Raw genomic sequence first — 20,063 nt, 5'->3', positions numbered from 1 at the left:
GACAGACAGACAGACAGACAGACAGACAGACAGACAGACAGACAGACAGACAGACAGAGAGGCAGACAGACAGACAGACAGACAGACACAGACAGAGAGACAGGGACAGACAGACAGATAGACACAGAGAGAGAGAGAGAGAGAAACAGACTGTTAACTTTCAGATTGTTCTGTTATAAAGTCAACAGACTAGCGGCTAGTTGACCAACTGACATCTGATGCAGGTTATTATCATGCTAATAAATCAATATTATATCAGTTGGAGCTACTCTCCACTCTACTGGAAATATAAGTCATAATTCATGAGACAAATGATCCTTTATCTATAAACATTGATTCACTCAGTTCGTTTGTATGTCTTTGTTATGCATGGTTTTGTCTTGTCAGTATGTTATTTAATTTGAGAGGGAAAAGCATAGTTTTTTTCTGTAGCCTACTTCAACCATTTCAATTTCCAAGGTCCTTGATGTAAGACTGCCAAAAATATCTAGATTATTCAATAATGAACCACCAACATGTAAACCATCAGTTCCTCATAATATGACATCGATATCATTGCCTGGCACTTATTTACATTTACATTTACGTCATTTAGCAGACGCTCTTATCCAGAGCGACTTACAAATAGGTGCATTCACCTTATGAATGCACCTATTCACCTTATTCACTTATGCTGTAATATATTGGCAAAGATGCGTCTTCTTCTGTTTTTAGTTTCAGCTGTCAGTTAGAGAACTACAATTCCCAGAAATCCATGCGAACAACAGCTATGTTTGGCCCTGTGTGCCACCGGTAGAAACCATCACGAGTTCGCTTATAATTTTAGTCATGGGGTATATCTTATTTGTTTACTCCTTGCGTCCTCACTCCTCTCTCCGTATCTCCTTCTCAAAACCCATTGGAGAAAAACGTTAGAGGGGCGGGACCTCTGGCTTTCTCCTCCAATGGGATTTGAGAAGGAGACGAGGAGAGAGGACGCGAGGAGAATGCAATTGAGATCCTCCCATAGGAAGAATGAGAGGTAGTTCACCAGACACAACTGCAAAATAAAAACGATTTCACTGATTGTGAGAGTGGAGAACTACCGGGAGTAATCATGGCCAATATCACGAAGAAAGTATCGTGGTCGAGCCGAGGTGACGAGTCCGGTGGCGGCGAGAGAACCCCACTTCTCAACGGCTCCGAAGAAATCCGGTTCACCAGACAGGTAGGGCTAGCATGCTAGCTAAACTAGCCAACACAAGCCGAACTGTCTAACGTTACCGCTATGTGCCAGCTAAGTGTGCATGATATTTTCTAATAGTAAAACATTGCGTTATGTTTTGATTTGCTGTGAGATTAATGATTTAGTTAATTTGCAGTTCAGTAAAAAAGAGTGCCCCGCTTGTGATGTGTTGCATGCAGGCGTTTGCGAATGCTAACAACAACAAATGCAAACGTCATAGGATGGAGTTGGAGGATACTTTTCAGACAAGCAAGTTTGAGAAGTTTGACAAATCGATGCCCATTTAACAATATGCTAAAGACTGGCAGACGTAAGAAAAATAGCTAGAGAAAATCTTAATCTTCAAACCAGAGTTTCAGAATATAACCTAATGTAATGACAACTATTTTCTTAACGGCATCAGCCTTTTAGCCTGTAGATTCTGCTTATTAAGGAATTCACCACTTCCTATTAAGTTACACAGACAATGTAAGTTAGTACAACTGACTGCTTAATACATGGTACTTAAATTACACAGGCATTAAAGCGAACATGTTCACTTGAGTTAGTACAACTGACTGCTAGATGTTAATACATGTTACTTAAATGACACAGGCATTACACACACGTTAACTTGGCCAGTAAAACGGACTGCTATCAACTATGCCTACATGTTACATGTTAAATTGAAGACACACAGACATAGTTTGTTCTTTTACACACGTTAACTTGGTGATGCTAAATGTTAGCTAGGCCTACCAGTTTAAATGGAAGACACATATGATCTCTGAAGACACTGATCTTTACATATTTGCACTGTGTTTGTTCCGTAGTTGTCTGGGGATGGGGGTATGTTTCACATAGGCAGACTGAGCACGGTGGATCTAGAGGAGGATATGACGTCAGAAGAGGTAATGTTCAGTTCAGCTTTCTATTATCAATGTGACATCTTGTCAGTCCGCTGCTGCCCAACATGCTGACCAAACTGGCTGCGTTGTGAGCACGAGCAATGTACGTCTCTGTGAGCTTTCCCCACCTGGATTGTGCAACATCTGCCCATTTATTATTTTCAAAATTCTTCAAGCTCTGTCAAATTGGTTGTTGATCATTGCTAGACAACCATTTTCAAGTCTTGCCGTAGATTTTCAAGCAGATATAAGTCAAAACTGTAACTCGGCCACTCAGGAACAATCACTGTCTTCTTGGTAAGCAACTCCAGTGTATATTTGGCCTTGTGTTTTAGGTTATTGTCCTGCTGAAAGGTGAATTCATCTCCCAGTGTCTGGTGGAAAGCAGACTGCACCAGGTTTTCCTCTAGGATTTTGCCTGTGATTAGCTCCATTCCATTTCTTTTCTTATCCTGAAAAACATCCCAGTCCTTAACGATATTAAACACTGCAGCAGGCCTACAAGCCTGACTTAGCAGTCTGAAAACATGACTTAACCATTGCAAAATGACCTGACAGTGAACAAGACGACTAACCAGCAGCCAGCCAGTCTGAGTCATGGGCTTTACAAAGCACGAGTGTGGAAAATCTTATACCGACTGAAACGGATTTTCCTGCATGCACAGTTTTAGTTCAAGCTATTCCTGGGTTTGGCAATCCAGCATGTTCTGCCCTGTTATTTTCATCTACTGTCATTCTGAGTTTTACTTCCTCCTATTGGCTAGTGGGAATGGGGATGTCAACACATTGTGTGTGTCACTAATGCAGTGTTTTCCACCAGGACATAGAGTAGCCGGCCAAATAGGAAGAGTAGCCAGCTAGGGTCCTGGGGGGAAGGGGTAGCCAGCCAGGGTCCTGGGGGGTAGGGTGAAGCTTGCTCCCCTGGGTCCTGGGGGCAGGGTGAAGCTTGCTCCCCTGGGTCCTGGGGGCAGGGTGAAGCTTGCTCCCCTGGGTCCTGGGGGCAGGGTGAAGCTTGCTCCCCTGGGTCCTGGGGGCAGGGTGAAGCTTGCTCCCCAGGGTCCTGGGGGTAGGGTGAAGCTTGCTCCCCAGGGTCCTGGGGGTAGGGTGAAGCTTGCTCCCCAGGGTCCTGGGGGTAGGGTGAAGCTTGCTCCCCAGGGTCCTGGGGGTAGGGTGAAGCTTGCTCCCCAGGGTCCTGGGGGTAGGGTGAAGCTTGCTCCCCTGGGTCCTGGGGGCAGGGTGAAGCTTGCTCCCCAGGGTCCTGGGGGCAGGGTGAAGCTTGCTCCCCTGGGTCCTGGGGGCAGGGTGAAGCTTGCTCCCCTGGGTCCTGGGGGTAGGGTGAAGCTTGCTCCCCTGGGTTCCGAAATGTTTTGCCGAAGGAGCTCTCTTTTAGTAGACTGGTACATTCTGATGCCTTGATTCCATCTGAAATACACCAGAGAAATGATTTAATTCGTTATTGAGTTTACCTCCCAGATTGGAAACATTTGTTTTGGTATTGTGTAGAAAGACACAACTTTACCATTTTTAAATGACTGAAAATGTCTGAATTCTAGTGATGGGGGGGGAAAAAATCGATACAGTTACATATCGGGATATTACTTTTGACGATGTATCGTTTTGACAATATCTCAATATTATTTTTGCGCTAGTTGGCTGCAACTGCACCAAAACTGCAATATTTTTCCTTTATACAGTGAGGGAAAAAAGTATTTGATCCCCAGCTGATTTTGTACGTTTGCCCACTGACAAAGACATGATCAGTCTATAATTTTAATGGTAGGTTTATTTGAACAGTGAGAGACACAATAACAACAAAAAAATCCAGAAAAATGCATGTCAAAAATGTTATAAATTGATTTGCATTTTAATGAGGGAAATAAGTGAGTTGAGTTGATGCCAAAGAGCTATTTGGACCAGAATGAGGCTCTCCACTACCTATTGGTCCTGCAGTGATGATTCATCATGAACAACTACAAGGAATCTAGTAAACATCCATAGAAATCACAGGAGCATAACACAAATCATAAAACACCAATTTAAAAACATTGACAGGTCAAGGAATCAGCCTCAAAATCCTTCATCTATGATTTAAAGACACCAGTAACCATCAACGTAGCATGATTTCTGAATGGCAAAGGTACGTAGGAGATCGACTTTATTCAGTGAGTTCGACACCTTTCATAAACTAGTCAACCCCTTCTGTTAAGTTGTCAATCAAAGCACAGTAGATAGCCTACAATGAGTCACAACTACGCGTGGCTGGTTATGTGAAACGCGCAAAATGAAATAAATGGATGCACTAGAAAACAAGAATTAGGCTAAGTCGTGGATTTCGACTCATCGTTACATGGGACGTGCAAATTCACGAGCATCATGCGCTCTCCCTCCGTGTAAAGAAATTCTACTGCAACCAACCACAGCGCACAAATTGTACCGGGAGGTGGGACAGACAGCAGACCGCGTTTCCCTGTCATTGCTCGCTTTGTGATTGACCGGCAACTATCCTATCAATAGATCGCTAGAAGATGCATAGCTTTCATTCTAGCGGGAGAGGGCTCGAAGGACTAGCGAATCGAACGTTTTTAAAGAGATACTTCGGGATTTTGGCAATGATGCCCTTTGTCTACTTCCCCAGATTCAGATGAACTCGTCGAAACAATTTCTATGTCTCTGTGTACAGTTTGAAGGAAGTTGCTAACTAGCATTAGCACAATGACTGGAAATCTATGGTAACTGCTAGCATGCTAGTAAGTAACATATGCTTCCAGTCATTGCGCTAATGCTGGTTAGAAACTTATTTTCAAACTGTACACAGAGACATAAAAATGGTATCCACGAGTTCATCTGACTCTGGGGAAGTAGAGCAAAAATCCCGAAGTATCCCTTTTCATGAGAACTAGCCAAGTTAATATTTATTTACATTTACATTTACGTCAATTAGCAGACGCTCTTATCCAGAGCGACTTACAGTTAGTGAGTGCATACATTATTTTTTGTTTGTTATTAATAAAAAAAATTATACCCCCCGTGGGAATCGAACCCACAACCCTGACGTTGCAAACGCCATGCTCTACCAACTGAGCTACATCCCCTGCCGGCCATTCCCTCCCCTACCCTGGACGACGCTGGGCCAATTGTGCGCCGCCCCATGGGTCTCCCGGTCGCGGCCGGCTGCGACAGAGCCTGGATTCGAACCAGGATCTCTAGTGGCACAGCTAGCTCTGCGATGCAGTGCCTTAGACCACTGCGCCTCTCGGGGGAATTGGGAAAAATTTACCGGCTGATTAGCCGGCGCTAAAATGGAAAACACTGCAAATTACACCCTATTATCCCCTGTAAAGTGCACTACATTTGATCACCTCCCTATGGACCCGGGTCTGCAGTACACACACTGACCCCATCACAGAACTGTCATATCCTTCCACACACTGACCCCATCACAGAACTCTCATATCCTTCCACACACTGACCCCCACCACAGAACTGTCATATCCTTACACACACTGACCCCCACCACAGAACTGTCATATCCTTCCACACACTGACCCCCACCACAGAACTGTCATATCCTTACACACACTGACCCCCACCACAGAACTGTCATATCCTTCCACACACTGACCCCATCACAAAACTGTCATATCCTTCCACACACTGACCCCATCACAAAACTGTCATATCCTTCCACACACTGACCCCATCACAGAACTCTCATATCCTTCCACACACTGACCCCATCACAAAACTGTCATATCCTTCCACACACTGACCCCATCACAAAACGGTCATATCCTTCCACACACTGACCCCATCACAGAACTCTCATATTCTTCCACACACTGACCCCATCACAGAACTGTCATATCCTTCCACACACTGATCCCATCACAGAACTGTCATATCCTTCCACACACTGACCCCATCACAGAACTGTCATATCCTTCCACACACTGACCCCATCACAGAACTGTCATATCCTTCCACACACTGACCCCATCACAGAACTGTCATATCCTTCCACACACTGACCCCATCACAGAACTGTCATATCCTTCCACACACTGACCCCATCACAGAACTGTCATATCCTTCCACACACTGACCCCCAGTTCAGAAGGTGTTCCATACTCTTAACTGTCATGTCAACTATTGTTTGTGTAGAAAATATGATGTGATTGTGCACATGCTACAGCGGTGGTCTGTGTTACGCTGTGGTCCCATCCTACAGCGGTGGTCTGTGTTACGCTGTTGTCCCATCCTACAGCGGTGGTCTGTGTTCCACTGTGGTCCCATCCTACAGCTGTGGTCTGTGTTCCACTGTTGTCCCATCCTACAGCGGTGGTCTGTGTTCCACTGTTATCCCATCCTACAGCGGTGGTCTGTGTTCCACTGTGGTCCCATCCTACAGCGGTGGTCTGTGTTCCACTGTTGTCCCATCCTACAGCGGTGGTCTGTGTTCCACTGTTGTCCCATCCTACAGCGGTGGTCTGTGTTCCACTGTTGTCCCATCCTACAGCGGTGGTCTGTGTTCCACTGTTGTCCCATCCTACAGCGGTGGTCTGTGTTCCACTGTTGTCCCATCCTACAGCGGTGGTCTGTGTTCCACTGTGGTCCCATCCTACAGCGGTGGTCTGTGTTCCACTGTTGTCCCATCCTACAGCGGTGGTCTGTGTTCCGCTGCAGTAGTGCACTACATTTGATCACTGCCCTATGGAACCGGGTCTGCAGTAGTTATTCTGCATTGATCCATAATGGTGTTATTCTGCATTGATCCACAATGGTGTTATTCTGCATTGATCCACAATGGTGTTATTCTGTATTGATCTACAATGGTGTTATTCTGCATTGATCTACAATGGTGTTATTCTGCATTGATCCACAATGGTGTTATTCTGTATTGATCTACAATGGTGTTATTCTGCATTGATCTACAATGGTGTTATTCTGCATGTACACTAGGGCTGTGTCTAAATCTACATATAGGCGGTACGGCCAACTTAATTCCCAAACTCCCTCCCTGTATGGCTCTGCTTCCACCTATCAAACTCCCTCCCTGTATGGCTCTGCTTCCACCTATCCTGTGTTCTTCCAGATACTATGTGAAGGGGACTAGACAAGGAGAGGGGGTGAAGAAGCACTATTGAGATGCCCCCCTTGGCCCTGTTTTAATACTTAACCAATGCATCCTTCCCCTCCTTCAGGACCCAGTGAGGGGCTGCCCCAAGGAGATCCCTCACAACGAGAAGCTGCTGTCACTCAAATATGAGGTAAACCCTTGGGTCTGCCGTCTCTGGGCCCTTGGACCTAGTCTGAATGGTGTTCAACGTAGCTAATCAAAATCAAACAAAGTTCTATAAATAGAGTAACACAATGTTTATCATATTCATATGCTGACCCTGTCTGTCATACAAATGATTTCCAAAACACGAGTGCTATCTTTACATGGAATATGTTTGTTTAGCTGTTACTGTATCAAGAGTCCAAAGTCATCTCAGGTTTACCACATCTCAATAGATAGTTGTTTTCTTCAATGAGCAGTATAGCTTGTGTACAGTAAATCATCTCTATAGATAGTTGTTTTCTTCAATGAGCAGTATAGCTTGTGTACAGTAAATCGTGTGTGTGTGTTTCAGAGTCTGGACTATGACAACAGTGAGAACCAGCTGTTTCTGGAGGAGGAGAGACGGATGAGCTTCATAGTGAGTAGAGAACCCCACCCCCACCACCCCCCTCCACCCCCCACCACCCCCACCACCCCCACCACCCCCCACCACCCCCCCCACCCCCCCCCACCCCCCACCCCCCCCCACCCCACCCCCCTCCACCCCATCCCCACACACTGACAGACGTCTCCTCTCTCTCTCCCCTCCTTCCCCCTCTCCTCCTCAGGGGTTCAGGTGTTTGGAGATCAGTCGGTGGGTGGTCTGTGGTCTGATTGGGTTCCTGACTGGACTCATCGCCTGTTGCATAGATATCGCTGTGGAAAACCTGGCTGGGGTCAAGTACTTCGTTGTCAAACAGAGTATCCTTCCACTCACTGACCCCATCACAGAACTGTCATATCCTTTCACACACTGACCCCATCACAGAACTGTCATATCCTTCCACACACTGACCCCAATCACAGAACTGTCATATCCTTCCACACACTGACCCCATCACAGAACTCTCATATCCTTCCACGCACTGACCCCAATCACAGAACTGTCATATCCTTCCACACACTGACCCCATCACAGAACTGTCATATCCTTCCACACACTGACCCCCATCACAGAACTGTCATATCCTTCCACACACTGACCCCATCACAGAACTCTCATATCCTTCCACGCACTGATCCCCAGTTCAGAAGGTGTTCCATACACTTAACTGTCATGTGAACTATTGTCTGTGTAGAAAAGATGATGTGATTGTGCACATGCTACAGCGGTGGTCTGTGTTACGCTGTGGTCCCATCCTACAGCGGTGGTCTGTGTTCCACTGTGGTCCCATCCTACAGCGGTGGTCTGTGTTACGCTGTGGTCCCATCCTACAGCGGTGGTCTGTGTTCCACTGTGGTCCCATCCTACAGCGGTGGTCTGTGTTCCACTGTTGTCCCATCCTACAGCGGTGGTCTGTGTTACGCTGTGGTCCCATCCTACAGCGGTGGTCTGTGTTCCACTGTGGTCCCATCCTACAGCGGTGGTCTGTGTTCCACTGTGGTCCCAGCCTACAGCGGTGGTCTGTGTTCCACTGTGGTCCCATCCTACAGCGGTGGTCTGTGTACCACTGTGGTCCCATCCTACAGCGGTGGTCTGTGTTCCACGAGAGACTAGCCTTCCTCTCACTCACCAACAGGTCAGTCATGTCCAGTTTAGTTTCTGAAATCCCAGATCATGTTGGATTTTCTTGGCCAATTCCGGGAGGGCACTCTGCAGACAGACCACTCTCCCAACAAATCAAGAGTTTGGGTAGGCAGAGTTTAAAAATAATCCCCTCGAAAACATGACAGAGGTGGACACACAATGTCAAGGCAGATAGCTAGGCTAATTTTAGCCACAGCCAGCCAGTGGTTGTTAGCTTGTAACGCTAAATTCATAGTGCATGTAAACTACTCACCGCAAAATACAATATACACAATCTAGCTAGCTTACAGGTTTGTTTACGGCGGGTCTCTGGATGGATTTCCAGGCGCCCAACTCCGCCCTTTTCTCTCTGCCAAACTGGCATTGGTCTAAGTACAGGCTTGTAATGCTGGAACATTGGTGCATTGTGGGAGTCAATCCCTAGAGAGACCAGGTCCAGTTCAGTGTTGTCTTTGTTCAGCCATTGACATTTTGTCTCAAAATGAGTTTAGGAATATTGTGGATTCAGAGCTATCAATCTAATGGAACTCGGAGGGTTTTCTTTAATGGAAGCTTCTCTAATGTCAAACATGTAGGGTGTGGTGTACCGCAGGGCAGCTCTCTAGGCCCTCTACTCTTTTCTATTTTTACCAATGACCTGGCATTAAACAAAGCATGTGTGTCCATGTATGCTGATGATCAGCATCAGAAACCACAGCTAATGAAGTCACTGAAACCCTTAACAAAGAGTTAGTCTGTTTTGGAATGGGTGGCCAGTAATAAACTGGTCCTGAACATCTCTAAAACTAAGAGCATTGTATTTGGTACAAATCATTCCCTATGTTCTAGACCTCAGCTGAATCTGCTAACGAATGGTGTGGCTGTTGAACAAGTTTAGGAGACTAAATTACTTGGCGTTACCTTAGATTGTAAACTGTCATGGTCAAAACGTATAGATTCAGTGGTTGTAAAGATGGGGAGAGGTCTGTCCGTAATAAAGAGATGCTCTGCTTTTTTGACTCCACACTCCACAAAGCAAGTCCTGCAGGCTCTAGTTTTGTCTTGATTATTGTCCAGTGATATGGTCAAGTGCTGCAAAGAAAGACCTAGTTAAGCTGCAGCTGGCCCAGAACAGAGCGGCACGTCTTGCTCTTCATTGTAATCAGAGGGCTGATATTAATACTATGCATGCCAGTCTCTATTGGCTAAGAGTTGAGGAGAGACTGACTGCATCACTTCTCCTTTTTATAAGAAACATTGTGTTGGAAATTCCAAATTGTTTGCATAGTCAACTTACACACAGCTCTGACACACACACCCTTACCCCACCAGACATGCCACAAGGGGTAATTTCACAGTCCCCAGGTCCAGAACAAATTCAAGGAAACGTACAGTATTATACAGAGCCATGAGTGCATGGAACTCCCTTCCACCTTATATAGAGCAAATGAACAGCAAACCTGGTTTAAAAAAACCCAAATAAATCAATACCTCATGGCACAATGCCTCTCCCCCATGTGACCTACTTGTGTGTATGTACTGACATGTACAGTGCATTGGGAAAGTATTCAGACCCCTTGACTTTTTCCACATTTTGTTACGTTACAGCCTTATTCTAAAATTGATTAAATTAAAAACAATCTACACACAATACCCCATAATGACAAAGCGATAACAGGTTTGCAAATGCAGACCCTTTGATATGAGACTCGAAATTGAGCTCAGGTGCATCCTGTTTCCATTGATCATCCTTGAGATGTTTCTACAACTTGATTGGAGTCCACCTGTGGTAAATTCAATTGATTGGACATGATTTGGAAAGGCACACACCTGTCTATATAAGGTCTCACAGTTGACAGTGCATGTCAGAGCAAAAACCAAGCCATGAGTTTGAAGGAATTGTCCGTAGAGCTCCGAGACAAGATTGTGTCGAGGCACAGATCTGGGGAAGGGTACCAAAACATTTCTGCAGCATTGAAGGTCCCCAAGAACACAGTTGCCTTCATCATTCTTAAATGGAAGAAGTTTGGAACCACCAAGACTCTTCTTAGAGCTGGCTGCCCGGCCAAACTGAGCAATCGGGGGAGAAGGGCCTTGATCAGGGAGGTGACAAAGGCACCTAAAGGACTCTGACCATTAGAAACCAGATTCTCTGGTCCGATGAAACCAATATTGAACTCTTTGGCCTGAATGCCAAGTGTCACGTCTGGAGGAAACCTGGCACCATCCCTACGGTGAAGCATGGTGGTGGCAGCATCATGCTGTGGGGATGTTTTTCAGCGGCAGGGACTGGGAGACTAGTCAGGATCGAGGGAAAGATGAACGGAGCAAAGTACAGAGAGATCCTTGATGAAAATCTGCTCCAGAGCTCTCAGGACCTCCGACTGGGGCGAAGGTTCACCTTCCAAGACCTTGCAGAAGTGGCTTCGGGAAAAGTCTCTGAATGTCCTTGAGTGGCCCAGAGCCTTGTCTTGAACCCGATCGAACATCTCTGGAGAGACCTGAAAGTAGCTGTGCAGCGACGCTCCCCATCCAACCTGACAGAGCTTGAGAGGATCTGCAGAGAAGGATGGGAGAAACTCCCCAAATACAGGTGTGCCAAGCTTGTAGCGTCATACCCAAGAAGACTTGAGGCAGTAATCGCTGCCAAAGGGTCTGAATACTTATGTAAATAAGGTATCAGTTTAATTTTTTATACATTTGCAAAAATTTCTAAAAACCTGTTTTTGATTTGTCATTATGGGGTATTGTGTGTAGATTGATGTGTAAAAAATAATTTCATCAATTTTAGAATAAGGCTGTATCGTAACAAAATGTAGAAAAAAGTCAAGGGGTCTGAATACTTTCCAAATGCACTGTATATGTAACTGATAGATGCACACACACTACATGTTAGTGTTTTTAAATGGATGGAAATTGTAAAGTATTTATCATTATGATGGACCTCAGTAATCCTAGTTGTCGCCATTGGCGTCGGCTAATGGGATCCTAATAAATCTAATCAATACCTCATTGATCTGGATGCTGCCAATCATCCCCACCTAATTTAGATATTTAGCCCTTCAGACAGAAGGTCATGAAGCCATAGAGATGGTTGGTCGGAGAGGACTGGACCTTGCAGCGTGGTGGCGTGTGATTGGTTGTTACCGGTCCTTGACCCTCTGCCCCCCTCCCAGACATCGAGAAGTTTACGGAGGTGGGCGGTCTCTCCATCTCGCTCATCCTCTGGGCTGTACTTAACTCTGCCTTCGTCATGGTGGGGGCTGTTATAGTGGCGTTTTTCGAGGTAAGAGGGAGACGTGCGTTTGTGGCCTTGTTTTGAGGTAAGTGCTCAAGGTGTGAGATATAACCAGTCAAACTGTCCTGCCTAGCCAGGGGATCGGAAACTAACAGACCAGGGACGTAAACAGCTGTAGTAAACAGACCAGGGAAGTAAACAGCTGTAGTAAACAGTCCAGGGAAGTAAACAGCTGTAGTAACTGTATTAGTTGAAACTAACAGACCAGGGAAGTAAACAGCTGTAGTAACTGTATTAGTTGAAACTAACAGTCCAGGGAAGTAAACAGCTGTAGTAACTGTATTAGTTGAAACTAACAGACCAGGGAAGTAAACAGCTGTAGTAACTGTATTAGTTGAAACTAACAGACCAGGGAAGTAAACAGCTGTAGTAACTGTATTAGTTGAAACTAACAGACCAGGGAAGTAAACAGCTGTAGTAACTGTATTAGTTGAAACTAACAGTCCAGGGAAGTAAACAGCTGTAGTAACTGTATTAGTTGAAACTAACAGACCAGGGAAGTAAACAGCTATAGTAACTGTATTAGTTGAAACTAACAGACCAGGGAAGTAAACAGCTGTAGTAACTGTATTAGTTGAAACTAACAGACCAGGGAAGTAAACAGCTGTAGTAACTGTATTAGTTGAAACTAACAGACCAGGGAAGTAAACAGCTGTAGTAACTGTATTAGTTGAAACTAACAGACCAGGGAAGTAAACAGCTGTAGTAACTGTATTAGTTGAAACTAACAGACCAGGGAAGTAAACAGCTGTAGTAACTGTATTAGTTGAAACTAACAGACCAGGTGGACACTTTTTTTAGCATGTAATAATATATATAATATATAACGTATATAATTTAGCAGACACATTTATCCAAGCCACTTACAGTCATGTGTGCGTACATCGTTATGGTGGTTACGCCACTTCCTCTGTTGGCACTGGGGTGGTGAACCACCATGTTACGGTGTGATCACGCTCTCCGTAGCCGATGTAAGTCCTTTAAACAGGTCAACATTCACAAGGCCGCAGGCCCAGACGGATTACCAGGACGTGTACTCCCAGCATGCGCTGACCAACTGGCAAGTGTCTTCACTGACATTTTCAACCTCTCCCTGTCTGAGTCTGTAATACCAACACGTTTCAAGCAGACCACCATAGTCCCTGTGCCCAAGAACACTAAGGTAACCTGCCTAAATGACTACCGACCCGTAGCGCTCACGTCTGTAGCCATGAAGTGCTTTGAAAGGCTGGTTATGGCTCACATCAACACAATTATCCCAGAAACCCTAGACCCACTCAAATTTGCATACAGCCCCAACAGATCCACAGATGATGCAATCTCTATTGCGCTCCACACTGCCCTTTCACACCTGGACAAAAGGAACACCTATGTGAGAACGCTATTCATTGACTACAGCTCAGCGTTCAACACCATAGTGCCCTCAAAGCTCATCACTAAGTTAAGGACCCTGGGACTAAACACCTCCCTCTGCAACTGGATCCTGGACTTCCTGACGGGCCGCCCCCAGGTGGTAAGGGTAGGTAACAACACATCCGCCACGCTGATTCTCAACACATGGGTCCATCAGGGGTGCGTGCTCAGTCCCCTCCTGTACTCCCTGTTCACCCATGACTGCATGGCCAGGCACGACTCAAACACCATCATTTAAGTTTGCTGATGACACAACAGTGGTAGGCCTGATCACCGACAACGATGAGACAGCCTATAGGGAGGAGGTCAGAGACCTGGCCGTGTGGTGCCAGGATAACAACCTCTCCCTCAACGTGATCAAGACAAAGGAGATGATTGTGGACTACAGGAAAAATAAGAGGACTGAGCACGCCCCCATTCTCATCGACTGTAGTGGAGCAGGTTGAGAGCTTCAAGTTCCTTGGTGTCCACATCACCAACGAACTAACATGGTCCAAGCACACCAAGACAGTCGTGAAGAGGGCACGATAAAGCCTATTCCCCCTCAGGAGACTGAAAAGATTTGGCATGGGTCCTCAGATCCTCATAAAGTTATACAGCTGCATTATTGAGAGCATCCTGACTGGTTGCATCACCGCCTGGTATGGCAACTGCTCGGCCTCCGACCGCAAGGCACTACAGAGGGTAGTGCGTAAGGCCCAGTACATCACTGGGGCCAAGCTTCCTGCCATCCAGGACCTCTATACCAGGCAGTGTCAGAGGAAGGGACCAGCCACCCTAGTCATAGACTGTTCTCTCTGCTACCGCTCGGCAAGCGGTACCGGAGCGCCAAGTCTAGGTCCAAGAGGCTTCTAAACAGCTTCTACCCCCAAGCCATAAGACTGCTGAACATCTAATCGAACCCCTGCCTTCCTCTGTTGGCACTAGTGTGGGTGAACCCCGTGTAGCTCTGTTGGCAGAGCATGGCGCTTGCAACGCCAGGGTTGTGGGTTCGTTTCCCACGGGGGGCCAGTATGAAAAAATGTATGCGCTCACTAACTGTAAGTCGCTCTGGATAAGAGCGTCTGCTAAATGACTAAAATGTAAACCACCATGTTACTCTACGGTCTCATAGTTCTCTGACTGGAACTAACATCTCTCTCCTCCCTTCCCCATCTCTCCTTTATCTCTCCGCCTCCTCCCTTCCCTCAGCCAGGAGCAGCAGGAAGTGGCATACCTCAGATAAAGTGTTACCTGAACGGAGTGAAGATACCTCGGGTGGTACGACTCAAGGTACACACAGTCAAACTGATCACTGGGTGCTTGGAGACAAAATATTATATATAGGTCAGGGGGTCACAGTGTGTTGATCTGATTTTTCTGTTGATCTCTCGTGTGTGTCCTGCAGACCCTAGTGGTGAAGGTGTTTGGTGTGATCTGCTCTGTCGCCGGAGGACTCGCTGTCGGAAAGGTAAACGCTAGGGGTGTGTGTGTGTGTATGAGTGTGTGTGAGTGTTCATTGTCTTGTGGAGATTAGGGCTGTGACCGTCATGGAATTTTGGATGATGGTAATTGGACCGTGGTCACCGTAAAACCGTTCAAATAGCAACAACAACAAAAAAACTCATGTTCTCCTGTCCTCCGCTCCTGACTGCATGTGTTGCCATAGAAACAGAATGAATAGAACGGGTCCTCATTCAAGTCAATGAATTGTTACGTTCCCCGGCTAAAAAAAACCCAAATGTCGCTCAAACAGAAGGGGAAACTAACAAAGAGTCACTGACAACAACCAAAAACGAAACAGGTGGGGTTTTAGGAGGGGTTCTGAAAGACACCCATGGGGGTGTCCCAAGAATGTTTGCTAGCAACAACAACTGGGACCTAAAAGACACCCACTATGAGCGTGTGTGTGTGTGTGTGTGTGTGTGTGTGTGTGTGTGTGTGTGTGTGTGTGTGTGTGTGTGTGTGTGTGTGTGTGTGTGTGTGTGTGTGTGTGTGTGTGTGTCTAACGTGTTCTCTATCCCTGTGTGTGTAGATCTTTTAGTATTTCTGTAGACACAGAGAAGAGGGACTTTGTATTCCACTACATTTGCCAGGAACAGGCAAACCAAATGAAAAGCCAGACCAAACTTAAAGACAGGAAGCAAACCAAAAGGTGGAGAAAAGTGAAATCAGGAGGATCAGATAAAGGTTGTTTCTCAAGTAGAGAGAGAGACAACTAAATATGAAAATAGCACCTGGGCCAGCACAGGTGAAACACCTTCCCACTAATGAGATGGCAACCATCACAGGTGTAACACATTCTGACTAACGAGGTGACACCAATCGGTGCGCCCCACGTGCTAATGTCCAACCTCAAAATATAAATGGAAAATCCAAAGCCTTTAACTTATAGTATAATGGATGGACTGGTGGCCATTGCGAGGGTACCCATGGGAGCAAAGCAGGAAGTAAAATATGTGGCGTGATTTGTTGATTCAACTGATATTACAAAAAATACATTCCATTGCATGAGCCACATCACTTAACATCATTTGAATGGACATTCTACATTACCATGGAATTTATTGCATCCCAATACCAGACAGCCATTGTGAGTGTACCCATGAGTTGACCAGTCAAATTGCCAGGGATAGAGGTTCCAAGCCTGTTCTCTTCATTATATTTCTATGTATGCTGCTGCATTGTGGGGGGTGTTGCCTAGGCAACCGAAGACCCGTTTGCTATTTTCTTGTTGCAGCAAGGAGCAACAAAGTTTCATTATGTTGTTAAGAGTCCATGTTACCGCAGAAACGGACTCAACCGCACAAATGCCCTGCCGTCCCACCTCCAGTCAGCTGTTTGTTCCACGGTTATTTTATATAACATAACGGTCTTCATCCATAACCCTGTGTGGGTGTGTGTATCTGACACCCTGTGTGGGTGTGTATATGACGCCCTGTGTGGGTGTGTATCTGACGCCCTGTGTGGGTGTGTATATGACGCCCTGTGTGGGTGTGTGTATCTGACGCCCTGTGTGGGTGTGTGTATCTGACGGCCTGTGTGGGTGTGTATCTGACGGCCTGTGTGGGTGTGTATCTGACGCCCTGTGTGGGTGTGTGTATATGACGCCCTGTGTGGGTGTGTGTATATGACGCCCTGTGTGGGTGTGTATATGACGCCCTGTGTGGGTGTGTGTATCTGACGCCCTGTGTGGGTGTGTGTATCTGACGGCCTGTGTGGGTGTGTATATGACGCCCTGTGTGGGTGTGTGTATATGACGCCCTGTGTGGGTGTGTATCTGACGCCCTGTGTGGGTGTGTGTATGACGCCCTGTGTGGGTGTGTGTATCTGACGCCCTGTGTGGGTGTGTGTATCTGACGGCCTGTGTGGGTGTGTATATGACGCCCTGTGTGGGTGTGTGTATATGACGCCCTGTGTGGGTGTGTATATGACGCCCTGTGTGGGTGTGTGTATCTGACGGCCTGTGTGGGTGTGTATCTGACGCCCTGTGTGGGTGTGTGTATATGACGCCCTGTGTGGGTGTGTGTATCTGACGGCCTGTGTGGGTGTGTATCTGACGCCCTGTGTGGGTGTGTATATGATGCCCTGTGTGGGTGTGTATCTGACGCCCTGTGTGGGTGTGTATATGACGCCCTGTGTGGGTGTGTGTATATGACGCCCTGTGTATCTGTATCTGACGGCCTCTGTCTCCCTACCCATAATCCCGTAGGAAGGTCCCATGATCCACTCTGGTGCAGTGGTGGCAGCAGGAGTCTCCCAGGGACGCAGTACCTCCCTGAAGAAAGACTTCAAGGTAGGAGTGTGTTGTACAGTGTGTTTGTAGCATATTCTCTTTACATGTGTAGGACATATTGTGTAATGTGTGTTGTTGTTATCTAGTGTCTAATGTGCTCTCTCCCTGTGTGTGTGTGTCTTAACATGTTATCTCCCTGTGTGTGTGTGTCTTAACATGTTATCTCCCTGTGTGTGTGTGTCTTAACATGTTATCTCCCTGTGTGTTTGTGTGTGTGTCTTAACATGTTATCTCCCTGTGTGTTTGTGTGTGTGTCTTAACATGTTATCTCCCTGTGTGTTTGTGTGTGTGTCTTAACATGTTATCTCCCTGTGTGTTTGTGTGTGTGTCTTAACATGTTATCTCCCTGTGTGTTTGTTTGTGTGTGTGTCTTAACATGTTATCTCCCTGTGTGTGTGTGTCTTAACATGTTATCTCCCTGTGTGTGTGTGTCTTAACATGTTATCTCCCTGTGTGTGTGTGTCTTAACATGTTATCTCCCTGTGTGTTTGTGTGTGTGTCTTAACATGTTATCTCCCTGTGTGTTTGTTTGTGTGTGTGTCTTAACATGTTATCTCCCTGTGTGTTTGTGTGTGTGTCTTAACATGTTATCTCCCTGTGTGTTTGTGTGTGTGTCTTAACATGTTATCTCCCTGTGTGTTTGTGTGTGTGTCTTAACATGTTATCTCCCTGTGTGTTTGTGTGTGTGTCTTAACATGTTATCCCCCTGTGTGTTTGTGTGTGTGTGTCTTAACATGTTATCTCCCTGTGTGTGTAGATCTTTGAGTATTTCCGTAGAGACACAGAGAAGAGGGACTTTGTATCAGCTGGAGCGGCTGCAGGAGTATCTGCTGCTTTTGGAGCACCAGTCGGTACACACACACACACACACACACACACACACACACACACACACACACACTCACACACACACACACACACACACACACTCACACACTCACACTCTCTTCCAACTCAGCACCAACTGCTAAGCATACTATTATAATGAGTTTCTAAATGTTCGTCCCAATAAAGTTTTCACCTGTTACTTTCTCTCTCTCTCTCTCTCTCTCCTTCCTTCCTTCCTTCCTTCCTTCCTTCCTTCCTTCCTTCCTTCCTTCCTTCCTTCCTTCCTTCCTTCCTTCCTTCCTTCCTTCCTTCCTTCCTTCCTTCCTTCCTTCCAGGTGGTGTGTTGTTCAGTTTAGAGGAGGGGGCTTCTTTCTGGAACCAGATGCTCACATGGAGGATAGTAAGTACAGGACGGGAGAGGAAGAGGAGGAGAGATGAGAGGAAGGCTTGGCTCAGTCTGGTGTCTGGAGGAAGAGGAGGAGAAATGAGAGGAAGGCTTGGCTCAGTCTGGTGTCTGGAGTAGAGGAGGAGAGATGTTGGGTTCTCTCTTTCCTTTATCAGGTGAAGCTTAATGCCCTCTATCTGTTCCTTCTCTCTGTCTCTCTCCCCCCCCCCCCCCCCTTCCTCTCCAGTTCTTTGCGTCCATGATCTCAACGTTCACTCTGAATTTCTTCCTGTCCATCTACAATAAGAAACCTGGAGAGCTCTCCAGCCCTGGTCTTATCAACTTCGGACGCTTCGAGAGTGAGGTGAGGCCCTGTGTGTCTGTCTCTGTCAGTGAGGTGAGGCCCTGTGTGTCTGTCTCTGTCAGTGAGGTGAGGCCCTGTGTGTCTGTCTCTGTCAGTGAGGTGAGGCCCTGTGTGTCTGTCTCTGTCAGTGAGGTGAGGCCCTGTGTGTCTGTCTCTGTCAGTGAGGTGAGGCCCTGTGTGTCTGTCTCTGTCAGTGAGGTGAGGCCCTGTGTGTCTGTCTCTGTCAGTGAGGTGAGGCCCTGTGTGTCTGTCTCTGTCAGTGAGGTGAGGCCCTGTGTGTCTGTCTCTGGCAGTGAGGTGAGGCCCTGTGTGTCTGTCTCTGTCAGTGAGGTGAGGCCCTGTGTGTCTGTCTCTGGCAGTGAGGTGAGGCCCTGTGTGTGTGTGTGTCTCTGTCAGTGTGTTAAGTGTGTGTCTAGTCCTAAGCCCTGTGTTATCTCTCTGTCTACAGAGTGTGGCCTACAACATCTATGAGATTCCCTTGTTCATCGTTATGGGGGCTATAGGTAAGAATACACTTCTACTCTGCTTCTGTTGTTTTATAGCCCTGTGGTTGGTCCTTCCTCTACGGTAGGGTTTAGAATTACCTTCACACAAGTGACATGAAAAAGGCAGAGGCTGGTGTTGTATTGAATCATATATGTGGTTGTCTTAACTACCTTACTTACTCATATATGTGGTTGTCATAGCTACCTTAGTTACTCATGTGGTTGTCATAACTACCTTAGTTGAATGCACTTCACTGTAAGGCCCAATCCCCAATGGACCCCTACACCCTATGCACTTGTGGAGATCTGAGGGGATCTGACCGGTGTAAGTAATATGGTAATAGCTCCATCTTCTCTTCTGATAGGCTAGGTGAATGTTTAAACCATATTGCTTCTACCTATCAAATCCTCTCAGATCTCCACAAGTGCATGGGGCTTAGGGGTCCATTTGGGATTGGGCCAAAGTCTCTATGGATAAGAGTGTCTGCTAAATGACCAAAATGTACATGTTATATGTTGATTGATGTCTTTCTATATGTCCATCTAAACAGGTGGATTGCTAGGAGCACTGTTCAA

General features: G+C 46.4%; 1 protein-coding gene across 1 annotated transcript in view; it reads left to right on the top strand.

Annotated features, from left to right (window-relative positions):
- The first annotated feature begins 1,037 nt into the window (after nt 1–1,037).
- Nucleotides 1,038–20,063, top strand: part of LOC311103673 (H(+)/Cl(-) exchange transporter 7-like) — a 31,917-nt gene continuing 12,891 nt past the window's right edge. Inside the window, exons 1-14 of the mRNA XM_084145290.1 lie at nt 1,038–1,207; nt 2,038–2,115; nt 7,314–7,379; nt 7,746–7,811; nt 8,002–8,134; nt 12,116–12,225; nt 14,842–14,922; nt 15,038–15,100; nt 17,342–17,425; nt 18,183–18,276; nt 18,589–18,653; nt 18,886–19,002; nt 19,451–19,505; nt 20,039–20,063. The exon at nt 20,039–20,063 is cut by the window's right edge and continues 36 nt beyond it. Of these exons, the coding sequence (XP_084001416.1) occupies nt 1,097–1,207; nt 2,038–2,115; nt 7,314–7,379; nt 7,746–7,811; nt 8,002–8,134; nt 12,116–12,225; nt 14,842–14,922; nt 15,038–15,100; nt 17,342–17,425; nt 18,183–18,276; nt 18,589–18,653; nt 18,886–19,002; nt 19,451–19,505; nt 20,039–20,063 (1,148 nt within the window). The 5' untranslated portion in view covers nt 1,038–1,096. The remainder of the gene's footprint in view (nt 1,208–2,037; nt 2,116–7,313; nt 7,380–7,745; nt 7,812–8,001; nt 8,135–12,115; nt 12,226–14,841; nt 14,923–15,037; nt 15,101–17,341; nt 17,426–18,182; nt 18,277–18,588; nt 18,654–18,885; nt 19,003–19,450; nt 19,506–20,038) is intronic.

Source organism: Coregonus lavaretus (assembly GCF_964263955.1).
Source record: "Coregonus lavaretus genome assembly, chromosome: 28".
NCBI classification, from domain to species: domain Eukaryota; kingdom Metazoa; phylum Chordata; class Actinopteri; order Salmoniformes; family Salmonidae; genus Coregonus; species Coregonus lavaretus.
Note: the sequence above shows the minus strand (reverse complement) of the source record. Positions and strands in the feature narration are given on the sequence as shown.